Source organism: Pseudophryne corroboree, chromosome 5, assembly GCF_028390025.1.
Source record: "Pseudophryne corroboree isolate aPseCor3 chromosome 5, aPseCor3.hap2, whole genome shotgun sequence".
NCBI classification, from domain to species: Eukaryota; Metazoa; Chordata; class Amphibia; order Anura; family Myobatrachidae; genus Pseudophryne; species Pseudophryne corroboree.
Window position 1 is genome coordinate 4,526,106 of NC_086448.1, and position 24,428 is coordinate 4,550,533.

Consider the following 24,428-nt stretch of genomic DNA (forward strand, 5'->3'; position numbering starts at 1 on the left):
GAGAGGGTGTGACCTGCAAGAGGGCTCAGTGGGGAAGTGTAAATTGCAGGATGGATCAGTGGGGAAGGATAGGTGGTGTGACCTGCAGGATGGATCAGTGGGGAAGGAGAGGTGATGTGACCTGCAGGAGGGCTCAGTGGGGAAGTGTAAACTGCAGGATGGATCAATGGGGAAGGAGAGGTGGTGTGACCTGCAGGATGGATCAGTGGGGAAGGAGAGGTGGTGTGACTTGCAGGATGGATCAGTGGGGAAGGAGAGGTGGTGTGACCTGCAGGAGGGCTCAGTGGGGAAGTGTAAACTGCAGGATGGATCAGTGGGGAAGGAGAGGTGGTGTGACTTGCAGGATGGATCAGTGGGGAAGGAGAGGTGGTGTGACCTGCAGGATGGATCAGTGGGGAAAGAGAAGTGGTGTGACCTGCAGGATGGATCAGTGGGGAAAGAGAAGTGGTGTGACCTGCAGAATGGATCAGTGGGGAAGGAGAGGTGGTGTGACCTGCAGGAGGGATCAGTGGGGAAGTGTGACCTGCAGGATGGATCAGTGGGGAAGGAGAGGTGGTGTGAGTAGGAATATTGGGAGTAACCCTTTGTTGTACAGGTGTAGCTGCCATTCCCCCTTATTGGTGCGTGAAGTGGTTTAGCTTTGTATTGTGTATAATGTGGTGTGAGTGATTGGTTCTTTTCACATACGTAGAATACGACGTGTTTTGCGTCTCCCAGTGACACCTTGATAGATTAGCGCACTTCTAGGTGTAATCCAGTCCTCGCTCAGATGATAATGTGACGCAGACATGAGCAATCCACCAGTGTGGAACAACGGACGCGGGTTAATGACGCAGTTTACGGTGACATCCCCCGAGCTAGCACGTTGCTCCTACAGAAGGGTTCTGCGAGAGTGGAGAGTAGCGCTGGGGTCAGGTAGCGGCAGATAGAGAAATCATACAGAATATCACTGATCAGTTTATTGGTAGGATGTGAAATGATTTAGCCGTATTTCTGCAGCGGGGTACACTGGTATTCCACAGGGAATAACATCGGGGGTGTAGAGTAGGATCTTGATCCGAGGCACCAACAGGCTAAAGCTTTGACTGTTCCCAGGATGCACTGCACCGCCTCCTCTATAGCCCCGCCTCCAGGCACTGGAGCTCAGTGTGTAGGTTGGTGCCTGCAGTGCAGGTCAGTAACAGGTGGGGCGGCGCTAGGCAGCCCTGGAAAGAGCTTTTATAGAAGACTATAAGGGCCGCAGCACTTCATATGTCAGTGTGACATTCTGTGCTGCGGCTCCATCACCTCCCCAGCAGCGCTGCATACTCCCGGGGCCGGTTCCCAGGTACTTGCAGTGGAGGCGCTCCAGTCATCAGGCACACCACTGCTGAGGCTCTCCTGGATCGCATGGCTGCATATCAGGGAGGAGGTAAGAGAGTCCCCCAGGTGGTCCCACCGGTAATCGCGGTCCGTCTCCGCTGGCGTGGACACTACTGCAAAGGGACCCCACTATATCCACCAGGGCAAGGGACACAGGTTGTATTTACTAAAATCCGTTTTACATAGGCTCCGCAGTACCCGGTGGTGAAGTCCAGCATAGGGGATAACGCGCTGACCTGTAGCCCCTCCCCCAGGTCCGGGCGCCATCTACTGCTGGTGTTCCCGCCCTGGAGCTGCATCTCTCTCTCTCTCCGTCACTCCCTGTCAGCGTTTGGGCGCCATTACACAGAGCTGCGCTGATTCTGGGACTGCTGGGCACTGTCTCCTCTGTAATACCGCCTGTCTCATCAGCTCTGTGCATTTACAGGACACTTCAGTATTCTACATGTCATTTAGACAGTGTTAGTTAAGAACAAGTGTACTGCTATCTGAATATTTAGTACAAGTACCCTGTGATATATATATATGTAGTATTACTAGTCCAGTGCAGTTTTATTGTTTATCTGTAATTACTTCTGCATTGTACCTGTGACTGAGTGTGCCTGCAGCTGCTGTGTGGATTCCATTCTCCTGTATCACACATATTGCTATCACTATATTCTGTACCCTAAGGGGCTACGTGCGTCAGGGTCCCATATATATTATATAGTGTCACACAGAATATACAATTTAATATTTTTACTGCTTCAGCCACCTCATATCGCTTAAATCCTCTGTTCTGTGTCCTGTGTTTACTGTCACATAACACAGGGGATTATTTGCAGGTATTGTGGTTGTCTGGCTATATTGTACTGTTACGCCCTACGGCTACATTCCTTATAATGTCTGCTACACAGGGCGGGAAATCCATGGATGCTTCTTCATCCTGCAGTACTGGCGCCCACGGATTTACCTGAGGGGGAAGTTTTAGCTGCTGGTTCAGGCACTGAGTGTCTTACACCCAGTCTACCTGACAAGCCTGTAGCGAATAAGGACCCACCTTGGGCAGCGTTCTCAAGTATGCACACTTGTGACACGTCTTGCTCCCCCTGTGGGACCTCCTGTGCCATTGCAGCCACATATTGTCCCTGTAGTTAATCCGCCCTGGGCGGATACTCTGGCTACCCAATTACAACAATTAAATCAATCCTTGGTTAGACAAAAGTCTACCCCACGCCCCTCTGGGGTCAACTAAACGGGCCGTTTCTTCCTCACAATCCACTAATATTTCAGATAATTCTTCTGATGAGGATGGGGAATATACTGATCCGTCAGACACTGATACAGTCGCTTCTGATGAGGAATCTACAACTCAGGTGGATGTTCCTGAGCTAGTGGAGGCTATTAAGTTAACTCTACAAATAGATGATGACATTGAGCCTCCTACTGCGTCTAAGAAACCTGATAAGTTCAAAGGTCAGAAGGTTACTACAGTAGTCTTACCACATTCTAACCACTTAATTGACATACGTCAGGAATCCTGGTCATCTCCAGGAAATAAATTTCTTTTTCATCCACTAGGGGTCACTGGAGTACTCTTGGGATATGGACGGGCTTCCGTAGGAACAGCACTGAATATTTAAATTTAGAACACTCCACCCCTCCATATCCCCGAGTACCTCTCAGTGTTTTTTCTGTGCTCGAAGTAGTAACAGCTATGTGACTCAGGTCACGATTACTATTGAAGAATTTTATTTTCATTTTTATTTGATATTTTTTTTCTATTTTACACATCCCTTTCCCCCTTCCAAAAGGTAGGGTCAGGGATAGTGCAGCTGCTGATAGCAGCAGGGGCGTGTCGGGCCTCCCTGAAAGAGCTCCCTCACAGCCACACACACTTCCTGCAGGCTGGCCGGCGCTTACTAAGAAGCCCCGTCGGAGCCTCTTCACAGATACCGACAAGCCAGTGGCAACTATTGCAGGTATGTGAGGGGGGTGAACGGGGCGGTCAGCTTCCGCTGCCGTCCCGACGTGTGGGGAAGGCGCTGGTGTCTTTCGGCTGTCTGCCGCCCGCCGCAGTTGCTCCGGCCGCCGGGTAACATAGCGCCCGCTGTCCTACACTGCTCCCGCGTCTCTGAAGTCGGGTCCGGCCGCCGCTTCTCCCGCTGCTCCGGCGCTTCTTACAGGGTACCCGTGTCTCTCAACGGGTCCGGCCGCCGCTTCTCCCGCACTTCCGGCCGCCGCTTGAACGCTGCTGCCCGTGTCTCATAGCGCTGACACGCGCTCCCAGGTCCCGGGGTGCCCGCTGCCCGCACTGCACATTATGGAGCAGATGCGAGGGGGGGGGGAAGGACAGCAGCAACAGGCTGTGGATAGTATAGCACATATATAAATATATAATGATATTTATACTGACAGGGAGGCTGTTTTATAATGATTACACAGGCTGTTAATAATATCAATATGAAACTGCACTGTGATTATATGTATAAGCATGGCAGCCATTTTAACCATGCTTCCCTTGTCTTCCTGTTGTGATTCCAGAACGTTCCAGTACTGCATCTCTACTCCACCGGAGGCGCAGGGGTGTTAGTGGGAATTTGGGATCACATTTCATAGTATTGGCCACGTGTACTGCACTTGGCCAGATATATATACAGAGACACCTTACTGCTATTTTACTGAACCGTGGGGTATGTTAGTAAATGTACTAGATAGGTTACAATCAGAATTGACCGCCGCTCGTCAGGAGCGGGAAACGGTAAGATCTGAGTCTAGGGTGAGACCGCCGGAACTACCGGAGGCGTCTCAGCCTTGCGTAAGGTCCAAATCCATTTTGGGTAAACGGGATAAATTTCATATGTCTTATGATTTTCCAGTGTCTGCTATGTTGCATTCTGACGATTCCATGCCAGACCTCACGGAACAAGATGAGGGTGAGGAGGGCGAAGTGGAGTCAGATGGCGAGGATTTTAACAGTTCCAGCATTGATGATCTCATCAGAGCGGTACGTCAGTCTCTGAAGTTTACTGAAACTGAGGAGCCTCTCACAAATGATCAGGTCGTATTTACTAAACGACAAAAAACTCCAATAAGTTTTCCGGTGTCGGAATCTCTTAATCAGATGTTAGTAGAAACACGACAGAATCCAGATAAACGGTTTTCTATACCTCGCAGATTTAAGTCTAGTTACCCGTTTCCAGACTCGGTAACATGTACATGGGAGAATCCACCAATAGTTGATTCTTCAGTGTCAAAGCTTACCAAGAAATTAACCATACCAGTGCCAGCAGCTACTACGCTTAAAGACCCTTCAGATCGCAAGATAGAAACTATGCTAAAGTCCATGTATGTAGCAGCAGGTGTGATGCTGAGACCTGGCTTGGTTGGCATTTGGGTCACTAAGGCACTCATAATATGGCTTACAGAACTCAAATCTGCTTTACATGACGAAAATCTGATAATTCTTGTAAATCAAATGATTGAGGCGGTGGAGTATCTCTGTACAGCGTCTACTGACGTCTGTCAGCTCACTTCTCGTATTTCATCGTCGCTAGTTACGGCACGAAGAGCACTCTGGCTGCGTGCTTATCATGCGGAGGCAGAGGTCAAACGAGGTATAGAGGTGTTGCCTTACGATGGCAAGAAGTTGTTTGGTCCTGAATTGGACGCATGGATTGCTGAGGCTACGGGAGGTAAGTCTGTTTTCTTACCATTGCCTCCACCGGTATCAAGAAGAAGATACGCTGGACCTTCGTTCAAATCCTTTAGACCTCAGCCCTTTCGAGGACGTGGCAGAGGATCAGCCACGCCTGCTAGACGTGGTCACGGACGTGGTTTCCAACAAACCAACACAACTCGCCAGGACGCTAAGGTTACCGACAAGCCAGTGGCATGACGGGCTACCAGCCCATCTCGGTTCTCCGATTGTGGGAGCACGCCTTCAGACGTTCCATTTGGCGTGGTTCCACACATCCGCGGATGGGTGGATCCGCAATTTAGTGTTAAAAGGTTACAAAATAGAGTTCGACTGTCTTCCGCCTCTGCGGTTTTTCAAGACAGGATTGCCTCTGTCGGACGACAAGAGGACGGTTCTGCAAATTGCCATCCAGTCCCTACTGGATTCAGCAGTTTTGATTCCGGTCCCTGTACACCAACAGGGTCAGGGTTATTATTCAAGTCTGTTTGTAGTACCGAAGCCGGATGGCTCAGTCAGGCCAATATTGAACTTAAAGGGTCTCAATCAGTACGTAACTTACTACAGATTCAAGATGGAGTCTCTGCGTTCGGTGATTGCGGGTTTAGAGCCAAAGGAATTTATGATTGCGCTAGACCTCAAGGATGCGTACTTACACATTCCAATTTGGCAGCCTCATCAGAAATTCTTACGGTTTGCAATACGCCAGAACCATTACCAGTTTCAGGCTCTACCGTTTGGCCTGTCATCAGCGCCTCGGGTATTCACCAAAGTGATGTCTGTCATGATAGCTCATCTCAGATCCCTGGGAGTGACAATAGTTCCATATTTAGACGATCTGCTCATCAAAGCTCCGTCTCAACAGATACTTCTCCAACATGCGCTGCTAACATACGAGGTACTGGTTCACCACGGTTGGATTGTCATCTTCAAAAAATCACATCTAATTCCGTCTCAACGCCTTCAGTTCCTAGGTATGATTCTCGATACGGTCAATCAAAGAATTTACCTACCACAGCAGAAAGTACAAATTCTACGCCATCTAGTACAATTAGTGCTCAAGCCACGCACAGTGTCGGTACACTTGTGCATTCGCCTCTTAGGCACAATGGTGGCAGCTTTCGAGGCGCTTCAGTTCGGAAGATTTCACTCTCGTCCATTTCAGCTGAATGTGCTCGCCCAGTGGTCGGGCTCGCATCTGCAGATTCACCACAGGGTGAGGTTGTCGCCAAGGGCAAGAGTATCTCTGCTCTGGTGGCTCAAGGAACACAATTTAACCGCAGGAAGACGGTTCGGAGGCTGGAATTGGATAATTCTAACTACGGACGCCAGTCTCAGAGGTTGGGGAGCCGTAATTCAAAATTGTCAGCTCCAGGGTCTCTGGGCGGATCACGAAAAATTGCTGTCTATAAATGTCCTGGAACTCCGCGCAATTTACAATGCGCTACGACAAGCAGTGCACATGCTTCGCTCTCAGCCTGTCCAAGTGCAGTCAGACAACGCGACGGCAGTCGCATACATCAACATGGACAACTGCGAGGCGGATTATCTCAGCAGTCGGAATTTTCATCCAAGGACGGGGCATTAAAGCCAGAGGTTTTCACTTGTTGGTCCACAGGTGGGGTTACCCTCAGGGGGATCTGATGGCACTTCGCCACAATTACCAAACGTCCCAGTATGTGTCCAGAACCAGAGATCCAAAGGCAGTGGCGGTGGATGCTCTCACAATCGCGTGGCCGTACAGCCTCGTGTATCTGTTTCCATCGTTTCCGCTACTCTCTCGGTTGCTAAAACGGATCAAAAGAGAGTCCGTCACAGTCATACTAGTGGTGCCTCATTGGTCTCGGAGTGCTTGGTTCTCGGATATCCGCGGACTGCTCGCATAAGATCCTTGGTCGCTCCTACTACGTCCAGACCTGTTACAACATGGTCCATTCTTTTACCCTGGTTTTGCGCGGCTGCGTTTGATGGGGTGGCTGTTGGGACCGCTCTCTTAAGAAGAGAGGGCATTCCAGTATCGGTTATAACAACCATGTTACGGGCTAGGAAGCCGGTTACGGCAGCTCATTATTACAGAATTTGGCGTGCCTATATAGGTTGGTGTGCAGCTCGGAAGTTTCCGACATCATCGTTCCAGTTATTCCGTCTTCTGTTATTTCTACAGACGGGTTTAAATGGAGGACTGCGTTTATCTGCACTAAAGGTGCAGGTATCTGCTTTGTCAATTTACTTTCAAAGACGATTGGCTCTATTGCCGTCTATACACACCTTTCTCCAAGGTGTCCTCAGAGTTCAGCCTCCATTCATTCCACCTACAGCGCCATAGGACTTGAATCTGGTTTTAGATTTATTACAGTCTTCATATTTTGAACACTTACAGCAAGTGCATATAAAGTTTCTCACTTGGGAAAACAATTTTTTCTTCTAGCCTTAGCTTCGGCAAGGCGTGTTTCACATTTGGGTGCCTTGCCATGCAAGCCACCGTATTTGGTGTTTCATGATGACAGAGAGGAACTTCGGACGAAACCCGATTTTTTACCAAAGCTAGTGTCATTTGTTTTCACATCAATCAACCAATAGTAGTTCCTGTGTTGACAGCACATTCTGGAACTCTGAATGTGGTACACGCATTACGCGTTTGTGTCCCGAACGTTTACAGTTCGTAATACGGATACGTTGTTTGTTCTCTATGAGGCTGCCAAGTGGGGTTGGCCAGCTTCTCAGCAGACCTTATCCAGATGGATAAAACTGACTATACGTCAGGCTTACCTTAAGGCTAGCTTACAGTCGCCTACATCAGTAATAGCTCATGCCACAGGTTCTGTGGGAACGTCATGGGCAGCTGGTCGTGGAGCTTCTACGACGCAGCTTGACCGTGCGGCTACATGGTCTTCAGTGCACATGTTTGTGCGCTTTTACAAGTTTGATACGTTTGCGGCATCAGCATCTAGCTTTGGCCGCCTAGTGTTACAGGTGTCAAACAGCTCTCCCGCCCACAGGGGAAGCTTTGGTACGTCCCAAGAGTACTCCAGTGACCCCTAGTGGATGAAAAAGAAAATAGGATTTTGGTACTTACCAGGTAAATCCTTTTTTTTGAATCCATAGGGGGCACTGGACGCCCACCCAGAGCAGTTTTACCTAGTTGTGGTGAGTTCTGAGGATCTTATGGTAACACACTTTCACCGACTGGTTCAAATTACAAGTGCTGGTTAGGGTGTCAACTGTTTCGTTGTCAGTAACGTTATGTGTCAACTTCGTTATTGTCCGTTATGTTATATGTAATACTCCATTGTCAACCTCTCTATAGTTCCTGTTCGGCTCAGTAAAAAACACTGAGAGGTACTCGGGGATATGGAGGGGTGGAGTGTTCTAAATTTAAATATTCAGTGCTGTTCCTACGGAAGCCCGTCCATATCCCAAGAGTACTCCAGTGCCCCCTATGGATTCAAAGAAAAGGATTTACCTGGTAAGTACCAAAATCCTATTTTTCCCTGTCTGAAAAGATGCTAGCTCATTATCCTATCCCTGCGGAGTTTAGTAACAAGTGGGAAACTCCACCGCCGGTGGACTCTCATGTCGCCCATCTAGTGGTGTCTTCTACTCTGCCTGTCACCACCGTCACCTCACTGAAGGAACCGACGGATAAGCGTGTGGAGGGATGCCTGAAATCTATTTGCACTCTCACCGGTGCGGTACAAAGACCCACTATGGCGGCCTCCTGGGCTGCGAAAGGAATTGAAGCATGGGTTCAGGCATTAGAGGATGAGCTGCCTCAGGATATCTCTGACACTGCCAGACAATATCTGTCTTATATTACCACAGCCTCCCACTATATTCAGGAGGCGGCCTCTGATGCAGGTGTAATGGCGGCCAAGGCATCTACTACGTCCATCCTGGCTCGTCGAATTATGTGGTTGAGGTCCTGGAAGGTGGACCTGGACTCCAAAAAGACCTTGGAGGTGCTCCCTTTTAAGGGAGACATCCTATTTGGGGAGGATCTGAACAAGATTGTAACTGATTTGGCTACGGCCAAGACTGCGTGTCTCCCAAATACTAACCCTTCTGCTCCAAAGGCTAAAATCACCACCTTTTGTTCTTTTCAACTTCCGGGAAAAGCAAAGTGTCAATCGTATCAGCGACAGGCTAAAACCACTAACTCTAAACAATCCTGGGCCGCCCGTCAGCCTGCTCCCAAACAAGACAAGCCTGCTGCATGACAGGGCGGGCCTCCTCCTGGGGGACCCCAGGTTGGGAGGCTGACTTCTGCGGTTCACCCAGGCCTGGTTAAAGACCACTTTGGACGCCTGGGTGAGAGAAGTTGTCTCTCACGGGTACGCAGTCTCTTTCAAGAGACGTCCCCCTCGCCAGTTTTGCACAATGGTTATCCCTGCGGATCCATTAAAAGCGCAAGCTCTACACCTGGTTGTACAATCCCTCCTTGATACAGGAGTTGTAGTGTCGGTACCTGTGTCTCAGAGACGCCGGCGATACTATTCGACCCTGTTTCTAGTCCCGAAACCGAATGTGTCTTTCTGGCCTATACTCAACCTCAAATCATTGAACAAGTTTGTGAGAGTATCCAAATTCCATATGGAAATTCTGCGTTCTATAGTGGTGGCGATGGAACCCGAAGACTATGTGGTATCCCTGGACATACAGGATGCTTATCTGCACATACCTATTGCCATGTCACATCAGCAATATCTGCGGTTTGCTATTGGCAGCCTACACTATCAATTCCAGGCTCTGCCTTTTGGATTGGCCACGGCACCTTGGATTTTCACCAAGGTCATGGCCGTGATGACTGCTTTTCTCCACCGTCGAGGAATCAGGATCCTGCCGTATCTGGACGACTTGCTGATCCTGTCAAACTCCCAAGATATTCTCTTCAGTCATCTGGAACTGACCTCATCAACTGGAGAAAGTCCTCGCTGGTCCCTGCTCGGAGCATGGTGCACCTGGGGGCATTACTGGACACACACAACCAATGATTGTTATTGTCTCCAGAGAAAGTCCTGAAACTTCAGGACAGGATAAGATGCTTCCTCTCTCTCCCAAGAGTGTCGATACACTCAGCGATGCAAGTACTAGGCCTCATGGTGTCGGCTTTCGACATGGTAGAGTACGCTCAATTTCATTCCCGCTTTCTGCAGAGGTTAAGCCTTTCCAAGTGGGATGGCCTGCCTCACCGCATCAGATCTCACTTGATCTCCTTGACTCTGGAGGTTCATCTGTCACTGAGCTGGTGGCTACAGGACCAACAGTTGAGCAGGGGTCGTCCCTTCTGGATCTCCAACTGGGTCCTCTTGACAACAGATGCCAGTCTGCGGGGTTGGGGCGCGGTGTTGGAGCAACACCTTCTCCAGGGTCAGTGGACCAGGGAGGAATCTCTCCTCCCGATAAACATTCTGGAATTGCGGGCAGTGTTCAATGCGTTGACACTGGCCCTGCCTCTACTACAGAACAGGCCCACTATCCAGTTGTTCAAGTACAATCAGAGAGCGCCACCATGGTGGCGTACATAAATCATCAAGGCAGCACTCGAAGCCGCATGGCAATGCTGGCAGTATCAAAGATCCTCCATGGGGTGGAGCGCTATCTACCAGCAATATCGGCAGTGTTCATTCCCGGAGTCTTCAACTGGGAAGCGGATTTCCTCAGTCATCAGGACGTACACACCGGAGAGTGGAGTCTTCATCCAGAAGTCTTTCAACTCCTAGTGGATAAATGGGGCCTACCAGATGTAGACTTGATGGCATCTCGACACAATCACAAGGTTCCGGTCTTCGGATCGAGGACAAGGGATCCTCAAGCAGCATTCGTGGACACACTGGCAATTCCATGAAACTTTCGTCTGCCATACGTGTTCCCTCCAGCGTCACTCCTGCCCAGGGTACTGCGGAAGTTCAAGCAAGAAAGAGGAATACTACTTCTGATCGCTCCAGCATGGCCCAGACGGCATTGGTTCTCAGTAGAGATGTGCGGCGGGCATTTTTCGTGTTTTGGTTCTAATTTCCCGCTCATGTTTTGGTTTTGGATCTGGATAATTTTTGGGGAAAAAACATAAAAACAGCTACAATCACAGAATTTGGGGGTAATTTTGATCCTACGGTATTATTAACCTCAATAACATTAATTTTCACTAATTTCCAGTTTATTCTGAACATCTCACACCTCACAATATTGTTTTTAGGCCAAAAGGTTGCACCAAGGTGCCTGTATGACTAAGCTAAGCGGCACATACACCTGGCCCATCTAGGAGTGGCACTGCAGTGTCAGAAAGGATGGCAGATTTAAAAAATAGGCCCCAAACAGCACATGATATAAAGAAGAAAAAGAAGTGCACCGAGGTGGCTGTATGACTAAGCTAAGCGACACAACCACCTGGCCCATCTAGAAGTGGCATGCAGTGGATGAATGTCGAAAGTGGCCCGCAATTTTTCAGTCCACTGACAGCATCTCCAGCACGCCCCTGTCATTTTTCAAAAATTCTGCAATTGGTGGACTTATACGGCAGTACCCCAGGACTCATACAGCAGTACCCCTGGACTTACTCGGCATTGTCAGACAGGATGGCACTTTAAAAAAAACATGCCCCAAACAGCACATAATGCAAAGATGAAAAAGAGGTGCACCAAGGTAGCTGTATGACTAAGCTAAGCGACACAAGTGTGTGGCACAAACACCTGGCCCATCTAGGAGTGGCACTGCAGTGTCAGACAGGAGGGAAGATTTAAAAAAAAAAAAAAAGGTCCCAAACAGCACATCATGCAAAGATTTAAAAGAGGTGCAATGAGGTAGCTGTATGACTAAGCCAAGCGACACAAACAATTGGCCCATCTAGGAGTGTCACTGCAGTGTCAGACAGGAGGGCACTTAAAAAAAATAGTACCCAAACAGCACATCATGCCAAAAAGTGAAAGAGGTGCACCAAGGTTGCTGTATGACTAAGCTAAGCGACACAAGTGTGTGGCACAAACACCTGGCCCGTCTAGGGTTGGCACTGCAGTCCCACTGCACTGATGGCGGATACCGGATCCACGTCTAACACCAGCACAGTTGTTATGGCCTCAGTAATCCACTTTGCAACAGGGTATATATATATATATATATATATATACACGGCAGTATCACTGGACTGGATTTATACACCATAACCACTGTAATTATATGGCAGGATCACTGGACTTATACGGCAGGATCACTGGATTTATACGTCAGGATCACTGTCATTATGCGCCAGTACCACTGGAATTATACGCCAGTACCACTGGAATTATACACCAGTACCACTGGAATTATACGCCAGTACCACTGGAATTATACGCCAGGATCGCTGGACATATACGGCAGGATCGCTGGACATATACGGCAGCACCGCTGGACATATACGGCAGCACCGCTGGACATATACGGCAGCACAGGGACACCACTACTGGACTGAAGCAGGACAACACAGCAACACTGTAAGGGACTTATACAGCACCACTGGACATATGGCAGCAGAGGACACCACCACTGAACTGATGCAGCACAACACAGCACCCTATACAGCAGTACTGGACATATGGCAGCAGAGAACACAAACACTGTGACTAAACAGATGCAGCACAAGACATGGACACTGAGAGAACGGAGACATGTCCTCTCTCTACACCAGTGATTTTCAACCTTTTTTTACTCGCGGCACACCGAACAATATTTGTAAAATTGCCAAGGCACACCATCAGTTCCCCACAGAAAAAAATAAAAAAACACACATTGGCCCTCATAGTAAAAACAAATCCACACATACATTGGCCTACACAGAAAAAACAATCGCATTGCTCCCAACATAAATCATGTTGCTCCCTGCATAAATCCTATTGATCCCTACATAAATCAATTACATTGCTCCCCACATAAATCACGTCGCTCACACATAAATCAATCACATTTTTCCCCACATAAATCCTGTTGTTCCCCACAGGAGAAATAAAATAACATAGTGGAGTTCTGTGAATACTGAGCAGCGGGAGGGCGGGCAGGTGTAGATGTGGGTGGGCAAGGAAAGCTGTGTTTGCAGGCGGGAACTGGAAGATGTGTATGCAGGCGAGTGGGCTGGCTGGGTGGCGAGATGCGGCGGCCGTGACCTATGATATCACACCGCCGCGTATTCAAGGCATACGTCACGGCCGGAGCACGACTAAACCTCTAAGAAGAGCCCGGCCAACAGTTCACTCTGAAGGTGCAGGAAGCTGCTCTGGCTCCGCGGCACACCTTGCAACTGGTCGCGGCACACTAGTGTGCCACGGCACACTGGTTGAAAAAGCCTGCTCTACACCCTCCAATGCCGGAGTGAAAATGGCGGTGACGCGTGGGTCCTTATAAGAAATCCAAACCCTGCGAGAATCCGGCATCGGGATGATGACGTTTTGCCTCGTTCTGGTTTCCGAGTCAGGCGGGAAAACCCGAGCTGGGCCCGTGACGTGAAGTCCAGTAGGGTTCGGTTCTCTGAGAACCGAACCCGCTCATCTCTAGTTCTCAGACCTGCAGGGTCTCTCGATAGAGCGTCCTCTTCTACTTCCTTAATGCCCAGACCTCCTCATTCAGGGCCCTTGTGTCTACCTGGACCTGGCCAGACTGGCTTTGACGGCGTGGATTTTGAAGCTTCACTCCTGAGGGCCAAGGGATTTTCTGAGGCGGTTATTCAAACTATGTTGAAAGATGGAAAACCGGCTTCTGCACGGATTTATCATAGGGTCTGGAATTCTTACTTCACCTGATATGCTGGAAAGAATTATGATACATATAACTTCAAAACTTCCAGACTTTTGGCTTTTCCTCAACAGGGCCTGGACTTAGGCCTTTATCTGGCCTCCCTCAAGGTTCATATATCTGCCTTGTCAGTGTGGTTTCAGAGGAAAATTGCATCTCTTCCTGACGTTCATACTTTCACTCAGAGCGGACTACAGATTCAGCCTTCCTATGTCCCTCCGGTGACTCCATGGGATCTGTCTGTTGTTTTGAATGCCCCACAAGAGTCTCCATTTGAACCTCTTGAGTCTGTGGACCTTAAATATCTTACGTTTAAGGTCGTGTTTCTGCTGGCTATTGCCTCTGCTGGGAGGGTGTCAGACTTGGGCATTTTGACCTGTTGTCCACCCTTTCTGATTTTTCGTGAACGGGCAGTTCTTAGAACTCGCCCTGGTTATCTACCTATGGTGGTGTCATCTTTTCGCCTTAACCAGGAGATTGTGGTTCCGGCCTTCATCTCTTCTGATTTGTCCTCCAAAGAGAGGTCTTTGGATGTAGTATGGGCTCTCCGTATTTACGTAGAGAGGACTGCCTCCCTCAGGAGGTCTGATACCCTTTTTGTACTTTTTGGTTTTCACAAACGTGGCTGGCCTGCGAATAAGCAAACCTTGGCCAGATGGATTAGAATGGTGATTGCACAAGTTTATGCGCAGGATGGGCTCCCAGCTCCTGCTGCTATCAAGGCCCATTCTACTCGGTCTGTTGGACCTTCTTGGGCAGCCCGCTGAGGCGCGTCCGCTGAACAATTGTGCAAGGTGGCTACATGGTTCTCTGTGAACACGTTCCTCAGGTTCTATGCCTTTGATACTTCCACCTCCCAGGATGTTTCCTTTGGACACCGGGTTCTTGTGCCCGCTACAGTGCGTCCCCTCCCATGAGGAACTGCTTTAGGACATCCCTGATGTTATTCCCTGTGGAACCCAGTGTACCCCGCAGCAGAAAACGAGATTTATGGTAAAAACCGTTGTTAAATCTCTTTCTGCGAGGTACACTGGGCGCCCACCCTGACGCACTTAGCTTCTTTGGGTTTGTCTGGCATTAGCCGCTGGTACCTTCTCCTGTGGTGAGAATGTGGTTCTATGTGAGTAACATCTCCCGTCTCTCTTACCTGCTACTACAATAGACTGGTTAACAAAACTGAGCTCCAGTGCCTGGAGGCGGGGATATAGAGGAGGCAGTGCAATGCATCCTGGGAACAAAGCTTTAGCCTGTTGGTGCCTCGGATCAAGATCACCTCTACACCCTAATGTTATTCTTTCCCTGTGGAATCCAGTGTACCTCGCAGAAAGAGATTTAACAATGGTAAATCTACCATAAATCTCCTTTTGCGGCATTGTGTAGACGTGTGGATTACGCCCGGAGGACATTATTCTGAGGGTGTCATGGTTTCTCTTCTCTGCAGGCAGATGCTGTCCAGCTGCTCGGCCCTCATTCACCTGGACTTAACCTCATGCCGCAATATACCGCGTGGGATGAAACGCGTGTACCGGGGCGAAGAGGACATCCGGCAGTGTCTGAGCGATTTATCTACTAGAGTTGTGGATGAGAACGGAGAATAGGCGCCAGAGGCAGCGCACAGAGGGCCGCCAGTTACGCGTCACCAGCACTACCCGTCCACCATGCTGTAAATAGTTCATGTTTTTTTGTTACAAATAAATTAGATAAGAAAAGTTTTGTTAAAAAAATAAGATAAAATACAGAGCTGTCTGCCCGTCCTTCCAGCGACACTCCATAAACGCGGTTATAGGACGCTGCGGGGAAACACCAGCGCTCGTATGCTGCGCATAACCATGTGACTACAGTACCCTGGCCTTCATTGCCTCAGGAGAGCCCCATCTTTCTGTAGAGTGCAATCCCATGGTCCAGTGTCCCCCAGGCCTACTTCAAAAAACAGATTCCATGGTAAGTGACCAGAAATCCTATTATTACACTTTCTGCCTCGCTGGAGCCTAGAATCAGAGCAGTGGCCTAATCCGGGAGACATGTCTTGGCACTTGGCATTGTGGCCTCCTTGTTTGAGTTCCTACTAGGTACCGGGGTATACGGCCTTAGTGTGCCGGAGCTGCCACGGTCATTCCAATATATCTTACCTCCTCTGACTCAGATTAGGGATTGGTCATACCCCTGCTGACCAAGGACTGACTTACCGCTAATATTGGAACTATGAAGATAACAATTCCAAGCAGCTGTATTTGATATTATATATATCGTTGTGGTAATTCATTTCTAATTGTGATATTATCGATTTAATATAATAATTACAAAGGATTAAATCTGTAATTTAATATTGTTTTTTCACATTTTCTTTCTGCCTCACCAAATTCACCATTGGAACTTGTATTAATATGGGATGATAAATGTTATGCTACTCATCTCACTAGGCCTTGGGATATGGGGGGTAATTCCGAGTTGATCGCTCGCAAGGCGAATTTAGCAGAGTTACACACGCTAAGCCGCCGCCTACTGGGAGTGAATCTTAGCTTCTTAAAATTGCGACCGATGTATTCGCAATATTGCGATTACTAACTACTTAGCAGTTTCAGAGTAGCTCCAGACTTACTCTGCCTGTGCGATCATTTCAGTGCTTGTCGTTCCTGGTTGACGTCACAAACACACCCAGCGTTCGCCCAGGCACTCCCACCGTTTCCCCGGCCACTCCTGCGTTTTTTCCGGAAACGGTAGCGTTTTCAGCCACACGCCCCTGAAACGCCGTGTTTCCGCCCAGTAACACCCATTTCCTGTCAATCACATTACGATCGCCGGAGCGAAGAAAAAGCCGTGAGTAAAAATACTTTCATCATAGTAAAGTTACTTGGCGCAGTCGCAGTGCGAACATTGCGCATGCGTACTAAGCGGATTTTCACTGCGATGCGATGAAAAATACCGAGCGAACAACTCGGAATGAGGGCCATAATACTTTGTATTACACTAATATGAGTTATCCGCTGATGTTGCTAATCATGTATCTTCCTTACAAGACGCAGCATCTCTTTGGTAATAATTACTGCCCCCTGATGCTAATAACTAATAGAGCAGTAATATATGTATAATATATATTTGTATACATTAAATGGGAGGTAATAGACTGCCCCTAGGGGATAACAGGGCTTGCATGAGCACACACACCAGCCTCGGGTGAGACTTACTGATCTGATCTATGGCAGGGGCTCCCCAGATGTGACCTGATTGCACCTTCAGAACTCTGAACTGCTATGAAGCGTACCTAAAGCTGAGAATATCGGCCCTCATTCCGAGTTGTTCGCTCGGTAAAATTCTTCGCATCGCAGCGATTTTCCGCTTAATGCGCAATGTTCGCACTGCGACTGCGCCAAGTAAATTTGCTATGCAGTTAGGAATTTTACTCACGGCTTTTTCATCGTTCTGGCGATCGTAATGTGATTGACAGGAAATGGGTGTTACTGGGCGGAAACAGGCCGTTTTATGGGCGTGTGGGAAAAAACGCTACCGTTTCCGGAAAAAACGCAGGAGTGGCCGGAGAAACGGAGGAGTGTCTGGGCGAACGCTGGGTGTGTTTGTGACGTCAAACCAGGAACGACAAGCACTGAACTGATCGCAGATGCCGAGTAAGTCTGAAGCTACTCAGAAACTGCTACGAGGTGTGTAATCGCAATATTGCGAATACATCGTTCGCAATTTTAAGATGCTAAGATTCACTCCTAGTAGGCGGCGGCTTAGCGTGAGCAAATCTGCTAAAATCCGCTTGCGAGCGAACAACTCGGAATGAGGGCCATCATTTGATACATATTATCCTCTTAATAAATTGCTGTCTGCTTCTACTCGACATTCTAAACCTGATTGTGGCTTTACTCAGGTGCTATTTGTCGTTGATAACCTTATGTTAATCGCCTGTCCGGAAACAGAACTATCTGCTAATATTACATTTTTGCACTTTTATATTTTTTAAATTCAATAGTTTTTATTTGAATTTTCAAAGTTTACATCAACACTTCACTCAAAACAAACATAAAACTACATACATACACGGAATGCATGGAAACAGCTGTACATAAATAAGGCACATAGTAACTTTTGCGAAAATAATGTCACGTAAGTCAAACAATCACATAGTCACAGCGTCTGAGAGTAGCACACCTCTATCTTATTCCTTCCAGTATAGGCATAAGCATAGCAGAACAAGCATAATACATCTCAATACAGCTCAACAAGGCCGGCCGCGAGGGTGCCCACCCCCAAAAATCCCAGAGTGAAATAAGGCGAGAGATGCAACTCAGGACGCTATCTCTCCTTGAAGTATTTAGAGTCTATCCACCTACCCCATATCGTAAATAATTTCCTCTCTACCTTCCTCGCCAGGAACACAAATTTTTTGTGTGCAACAGTTTCATTGACCAGGGATATCCAAGCCTTAATTGACAGGGCCTCGCCCGCCAGCCACAGCCGGGCTATACAGACCCTAGCTAGAGCACAAAGATTAGTAACATATCTCCTGCAGGGTGGATCTAAGGCCTCCTCGTCCACAATCAACAGTGTACACAATGCAGGCGTACATATGGAAGATGGAACACCCGTATCACACATGGTGCGTATAACAGCCGTCCAGAACCGAGACACGCCAGGGCATACCCAAATTAGATGCCAGAAGTCGGCACCCGCGGCTCCACATTTGGGGCATTGCGAGTTATGGGACCCCCCAATATGTGCTAACCTCACCGGGGTCATATATACTCTATGCAGGATGTATAGTTGTATTTGTTGGTACCTAACAGATGAAGTGGAGATCCGATGGGCTCCCACAGCAGTATTCCAAGCATCGTCTGATAATGTACCCACGTCTGATTCCCACCTATCTCGAAGAGTAGTTAGGGGATCTATATGATGCATCTGGAGAATACGACCATAAATTTTAGAAACCAGGTGTCCCGAGTCCAGCGTCTGCATCATTAATTTAACCGGGGAATCAACGAGGGCACTTTTATATTTTTTAATAGTTAGTTGGTTCAACTCTTTTTAAATTGCATGTTCACATTAGCGCCTAGGAAACTTCTCTTTTGGCCACTTTATGAAGAGGGAAGTATTACTCATTGCGCTACAGGTGCAGTATTATTTGTTAATTGGCGTTCAAAAAATGGTTTTGTGTCGTTGGCACCAACTATATAGCTATAGTGTAATACATGTTGCCCCAGCACATTAAGGCTGTATACCCCGGGATCCAGCTGTAGGAACTCCTGAACACCACGATGCCAAGAGATGTCTCCTGGACTAGCATGGGTAAATACACCACTGCTCTGGTTCTAGGCTGTGGTGGGGCAGAAAGTCACCTGCCAGTAGCCGTCCCTTAGGGCGGGGCCAGAAATCAGCGCTTTGCCCACTGCAACGGGTGAGCTCCTTCCATATTGAATGTTGAGAGATTCCCCTTGTTGGGTCAAGTATCCCCAACAGGTCATGTTTCCAGGATTTCTATCTGGGGAAGTGTGAGATAATTGCTCCAACAGTCTGGGGACTGGAGGTGGGAACCCCTGAGATGAGCCAGTGCAGTGGACGATCTTGGCCCCTATTTTCTGTTTCAGGAACACTGGGCTGATTCTGAGGTGGGAGTAAGGCAATAAAGAGCGGGGTAAGTACTGACTACTTCTGCATGTAGCCCACACCTGACTCCCTGCACATGTTACATCTGCCCCCCTGCAGTGCAGCATGGTGTTACCCTGGTGCTCAGTTACTGACTACTTCTGCATGTAGCCCACACATGCGAGCAGCTTTATTGTCATACTGCAATGTAGATCTGAGCTAGGACACACCCCTCCCACACCTAACACTCTGCACATGTTACATCAGCGCCCTGCAGTGCAGTATGGTGTTACCCAGGTGCGCAGTTACTGACTACTTCTTCCTGTAGCCCACACATGCTGGGCAGCTTTATTCTCACACTGCAATGTAGCTCTGAGCTAGGACACGCCCCTCCCACATCTAACACTCTGCACATGTTACATCTGCCCCCCTGCAGTGCAGTATGGTGTTACCCAGGTGCTCAGTTACTGACTACTTCTGCCTGTAGCCCACACATGCGAGCAGCTTTATTGTCATACTGCAATGTAGATCTGAGCTAGGACACACCCCTCCCACACCTAACACTCTGCACATGTTACATCAGCGCCCTGCAGTGCAGTATGGTGTTACCCAGGTGCGCAGTTACTGACTACTTCTTCCTGTAGCCCACACATGCTGGGCAGCTTTATTCTCACACTGCAATGTAGCTCTGAGCTAGGACACGCCCCTCCCACATCTAACACTCTGCACATGTTACATCTGCCCCCCTGCAGTGCAGTATGGTGTTACCCAGGTGCTCAGTTACTGACTACTTCTGCCTGTAGCCCACACATGCGAGCAGCTTTATTGTCATACTGCAATGTAGATCTGAGCTAGGACACACCCCTCCCACACCTAACACTCTACACATGTTACATCAGCGCCCTGCAGTGCAGTATGGTGTTACCCAGGTGCGCAGTTACTGACTACTTCTTCCTGTAGCCCACACATGCTGGGCAGCTTTATTCGCACACTGCAATGTAGCTCTGAGCTAGGACATGCCCCTTCCACACCTAACTCTCTGCACATGTTACATCTGCCCCCCTGCAGTGCAGTATGGTGTTACCCAGGTGCTCAGTTACTGACTACTTCTGCCTGTAGCCCACACATGCTGGGCAGCTTTATTCTCACACTGCAATGTAGCTCTGAGCTAGGACATGCCCCTCCCACACCTAACACTCTGCACATGTTACATCTGTCCCCTGCAGTGCAGTATGGTGTTACCCAGGTGCTCAGTTACTGACTACTTCTTCCTGTAGCCCACACATGCTGGGCAGCTTTATTCTCACACTGCAATGTAGCTCTGACCCCTTCCACACCTAACACTCTAAAACCTGTATAGATAGCAAAAACACCAATGACACCTGGAGGCTGAACACTGCACCAGAAGGATTCCTGTGGAATAGGGAGGCCAATCCCAGGCCATTTTTTTAATCCTGGTTATTGGGATTGAAAAATGATTTTTAGGGCTCGGCTACGGGTCAGGGGCGGCTGACTGCGCAGCAGGACGTCTGACTTCACGTCACGCTGCGCAGGTGGAGCCGGGAGGAGGGAGCCACAAGCAGTAAGAAACACAAAGGGCCACCTGATGCCACAGTCCCCGGGATTGGAGCTTCCAATTCCGGGATTGAATCCCTGCCAATTTTTGTCCGGAATCCCCCTGATCCTGGGATTGGCCACCCTACTTTGGAAGTACGTATACCAGAGGGGACTTCGTTATCCTGTATACACATTATAATATTCTTTGGTTTTCTTTCTTAATGGTAAAATATTTGTGGAAGTAGAAAACACAATGAATGGACCCTGTTCTGCGGCCGCATTACTTCCCATGCAAGGTGCAGTGAGAAACATCAAATACACCTTTACATTGTCCCTCAGACAGGAAGGGAAAGCCCAGTCTTCCCTGGCCAGTGTGAAAGTGCTTAGAGGCCGGAGGAGCGGGTGCTAATTACCCATGCCCAAGTCTCCCAGATTCGGCCAATGCATCATCCCCTCTGACGCGCGGCTCATCGTACATCACATCATCCCATCTGTCACGCAGCACGTCTTACATCACATCAATATATTGAATCTAAGGTACACAGAAGCTCACAGCAAGTCCAATAATGAGTGGTGGGATTAGGCAGATTTACATAGCCAGGTGTCAGGTGTAGTCCATGCTAGCGATAATTAAACCAATACCGGACACCTGGCTGGAAAAAAGGCTCAGAAGAGCAGCAACTCTAGAAGCGTCCAGAACTGCAGCTTACACACACAAGAGGCATGGTAGTGATGGGTGAACACTGTCAGGAACCAAGACATTGACTTATGGTGTGTAAGCACTCTCGCTTAATGGTGTCGGGCCTGTGGTTTCTTGTGGATTCGGTCTTGATACTTGTGCTGGTTCATTAGTAGGCGCCATATGCAGGATGCTAGCAGGTCGTAGATATCTCTTGCACATGAAGTGTGACATTAGGAGGTTTGGACAGGATACATTTGGAACTGGTGGGCTGAGCTACACAGAGTGTCCTCTCACACTCAGGACACATGTAATACAGACAGTCCTGGTGTCCTCTCACACTCAGGACACATGTAATACAGACAGACCCGGTGTCTCCTCACTCTCAGGACACGTGTTATACAGACAGTCCCGGTATCCCCTCACTCTCAGGACACGTGTAATACAGACAGTCCCTGTGTCCCCTCACTCTCAGGACACATGTAATACAGACAGTCCCAGTGTTCCCTCACTCTCAGGACACTTGTAATACAGACAGTCCCGGTGTTTACTCACTCTCAGGACACGTAATACAGACAGTCCCGGTGTCCCCTCACTCTCAGGACACGTGTAATACAGACAGTCCCAGTGTCCCCTCACTCTCAGGATACATGTAGTACAGACAATCCCGGTGTCCCCTCACTCTCAGAACACGTGTAATACAGACAGTACTTATGTCCCCTCACTCTCAGGACACATGTAATACAGACAATCCCGGTGTTCCCTCACTCTCAGGACACATGTAATACAGACAGTCCCGGTGTCCCCTCACTCTCAGGACACATGTAATACAGACAGTCCCGGTGTTCCCTCACTCTCAGGACATGGGTAATACAAACAGTCCCGGTGTCCCCTTACTGCCTGGTCACATGTAATACAGACAGTCCCGGTGTCCCCTCACTCTCAGGACATGTATTACGGACAGTCCCGGTGTCCCTTCACTCTTAGGACACGTGTAATACGGACAGTCCCAGTGTCCCTTCACTCTTAGGACACATGTAATGCGGACAGTCCCGGTGTCCCCTCACTCTCAGGACACGTAATACAGACAGTCCCTGTGTCCTCTCCTCTCAGGACACGTGTAATACAGACAGTCCCTGTGTCCCCTCACTCTCAGGACACATGTAATACAGACAGTCCCAGTGTTCCCTCACTCTCAGGACACGTGTAATACAGACAGTCCCGGTGTTTACTCACTCTCAGGACACGTAATACAGACAGTCCCGGTGTCCCCTCACTCTCAGGACACGTGTAATACAGACAGTCCCAGTGTCCCCTCACTCTCAGGATACATGTAGTACAGACAATCCCGGTGTCCCCTCACTCTCAGAACACGTGTAATACAGACAGTACTTATGTCCCCTCACTCTCAGGACACGTGTAATACAGGCAGTCCCGGTGTCCCCTCACTCTCAGGACACGTGTAATACAGACAGTCCCGGTGTCCCCTCACTCTCAGGACACGTGTAATACAGACAGTCCCTGTGTCCCCTCACTCTCAGGACACATGTAATACAGACAGTCCCGGTGTCCCCTCACTCTCAGGACACGTGTAATACAGACAGTCCCAGTGTCCCCTCACTCTCAGGACATGTGTAATACAGGCAGTCCCGGTGGCCCCTCACTCTCTGGACACGTGTAATACAGACAGTCCCGGTGTCCCCTCACTCAGGACACGTGTAATACGGACAGTCCCTGTGTCCCCTCACTCTCAGGACACATGTAATACGGGCAGTCCCAGTGTCTCCTCACTCTCGGGACACGTGTAATATATACAGTCCCGGTGTCCCCTCACTCTCAGGACACATGTAATACAGACAGTCCTGGTGTCCCCTCACTCTCAGGTCACATGTTATACAGACAGTCCCGGTGTCCCCTCACTCTCAGGACACGTATAATACTTACAGTTCCTGTGTCCCCTTACTCTCAGGACAGGTGTAATACAGACAGTCCCGGTGTCCCCTCACTCTCAGGTCACATGTAATACATACAGTTCCGGTGTCCCTTCACTCTCAGGACACGTGTAATATATACAGTCCCGATGTTCCCTCACTCTCCAGACACATGTAACACAGACAGTCCCGGTGTCCCCTCACTCTCAGGTCACATGTAATACATACAGTTCCGGTGTCCCCTTACTCTCAGGACACGTGTAATACAGACAGTACCAGTGTTCCCTCACTCTCAGGACACATGTAATACAGACAGTCCCGGTGTCCCCTGACTCTCAGGACATGGGTAATAAAGACAGTCCCGGTGTCCCCTTACTCCCTGGTCACATGTAATACGGACAGTCCCGGTGTCCCTTCACTCTCAGAACACATGTAATGCGGACAGTCCCGGTGTCCCCTCACTCTCAGGACACGTAATACAGACAGTCCCTGTGTCCTCTCCTCTCAGGACACGTGTAATACAGACAGTCCTGGTGTCTCCTCACTCTCAGGACACGTGTAATTTAGACAGTTCCGGTGTCTCCTCACTCTCAGGACACGTGTAATACAGGCAGTCCCGGTGTCCCCTCACTCTCAGGACACATGTTATACAGACAGTCCCTGTGTTCCCTCACTCACAGGACATGGGTAATACAGACAGTCCCGGTGTCCCCTTACTGCCTGGTCACATGTAATACAGACAGTCCCGGTGTCCCCTCACTCTCAGGACACATGTAATACGGACAGTCCCGGTGTCCCCTCACTCTCAGGACACGTGTAATACGGACAGTCCCAGTGTCCCTTCACTCTTAGGACACATGTAATGCGGAAAGTCCCGGTG

At 49.0% G+C, this 24,428-nt stretch overlaps 1 protein-coding gene across 4 annotated transcripts in view; it reads left to right on the forward strand.

The window, feature by feature from the left end:
- Window positions 1–16,119, forward strand: part of FBXL6 (F-box and leucine rich repeat protein 6) — a 236,357-nt gene extending 220,238 nt beyond the window's left edge. For all 4 annotated transcript variants that reach the window (XM_063921065.1, XM_063921066.1, XM_063921067.1 and 1 more), the window contains exon 10: window positions 15,237–16,119. In XM_063921065.1, coding sequence (XP_063777135.1) covers window positions 15,237–15,393 — 157 coding nt within the window. In that variant the 3' untranslated portion in view covers window positions 15,394–16,119. The remainder of the gene's footprint in view (window positions 1–15,236) is intronic.
- The last annotated feature ends 8,309 nt before the right edge of the window (window positions 16,120–24,428 follow it).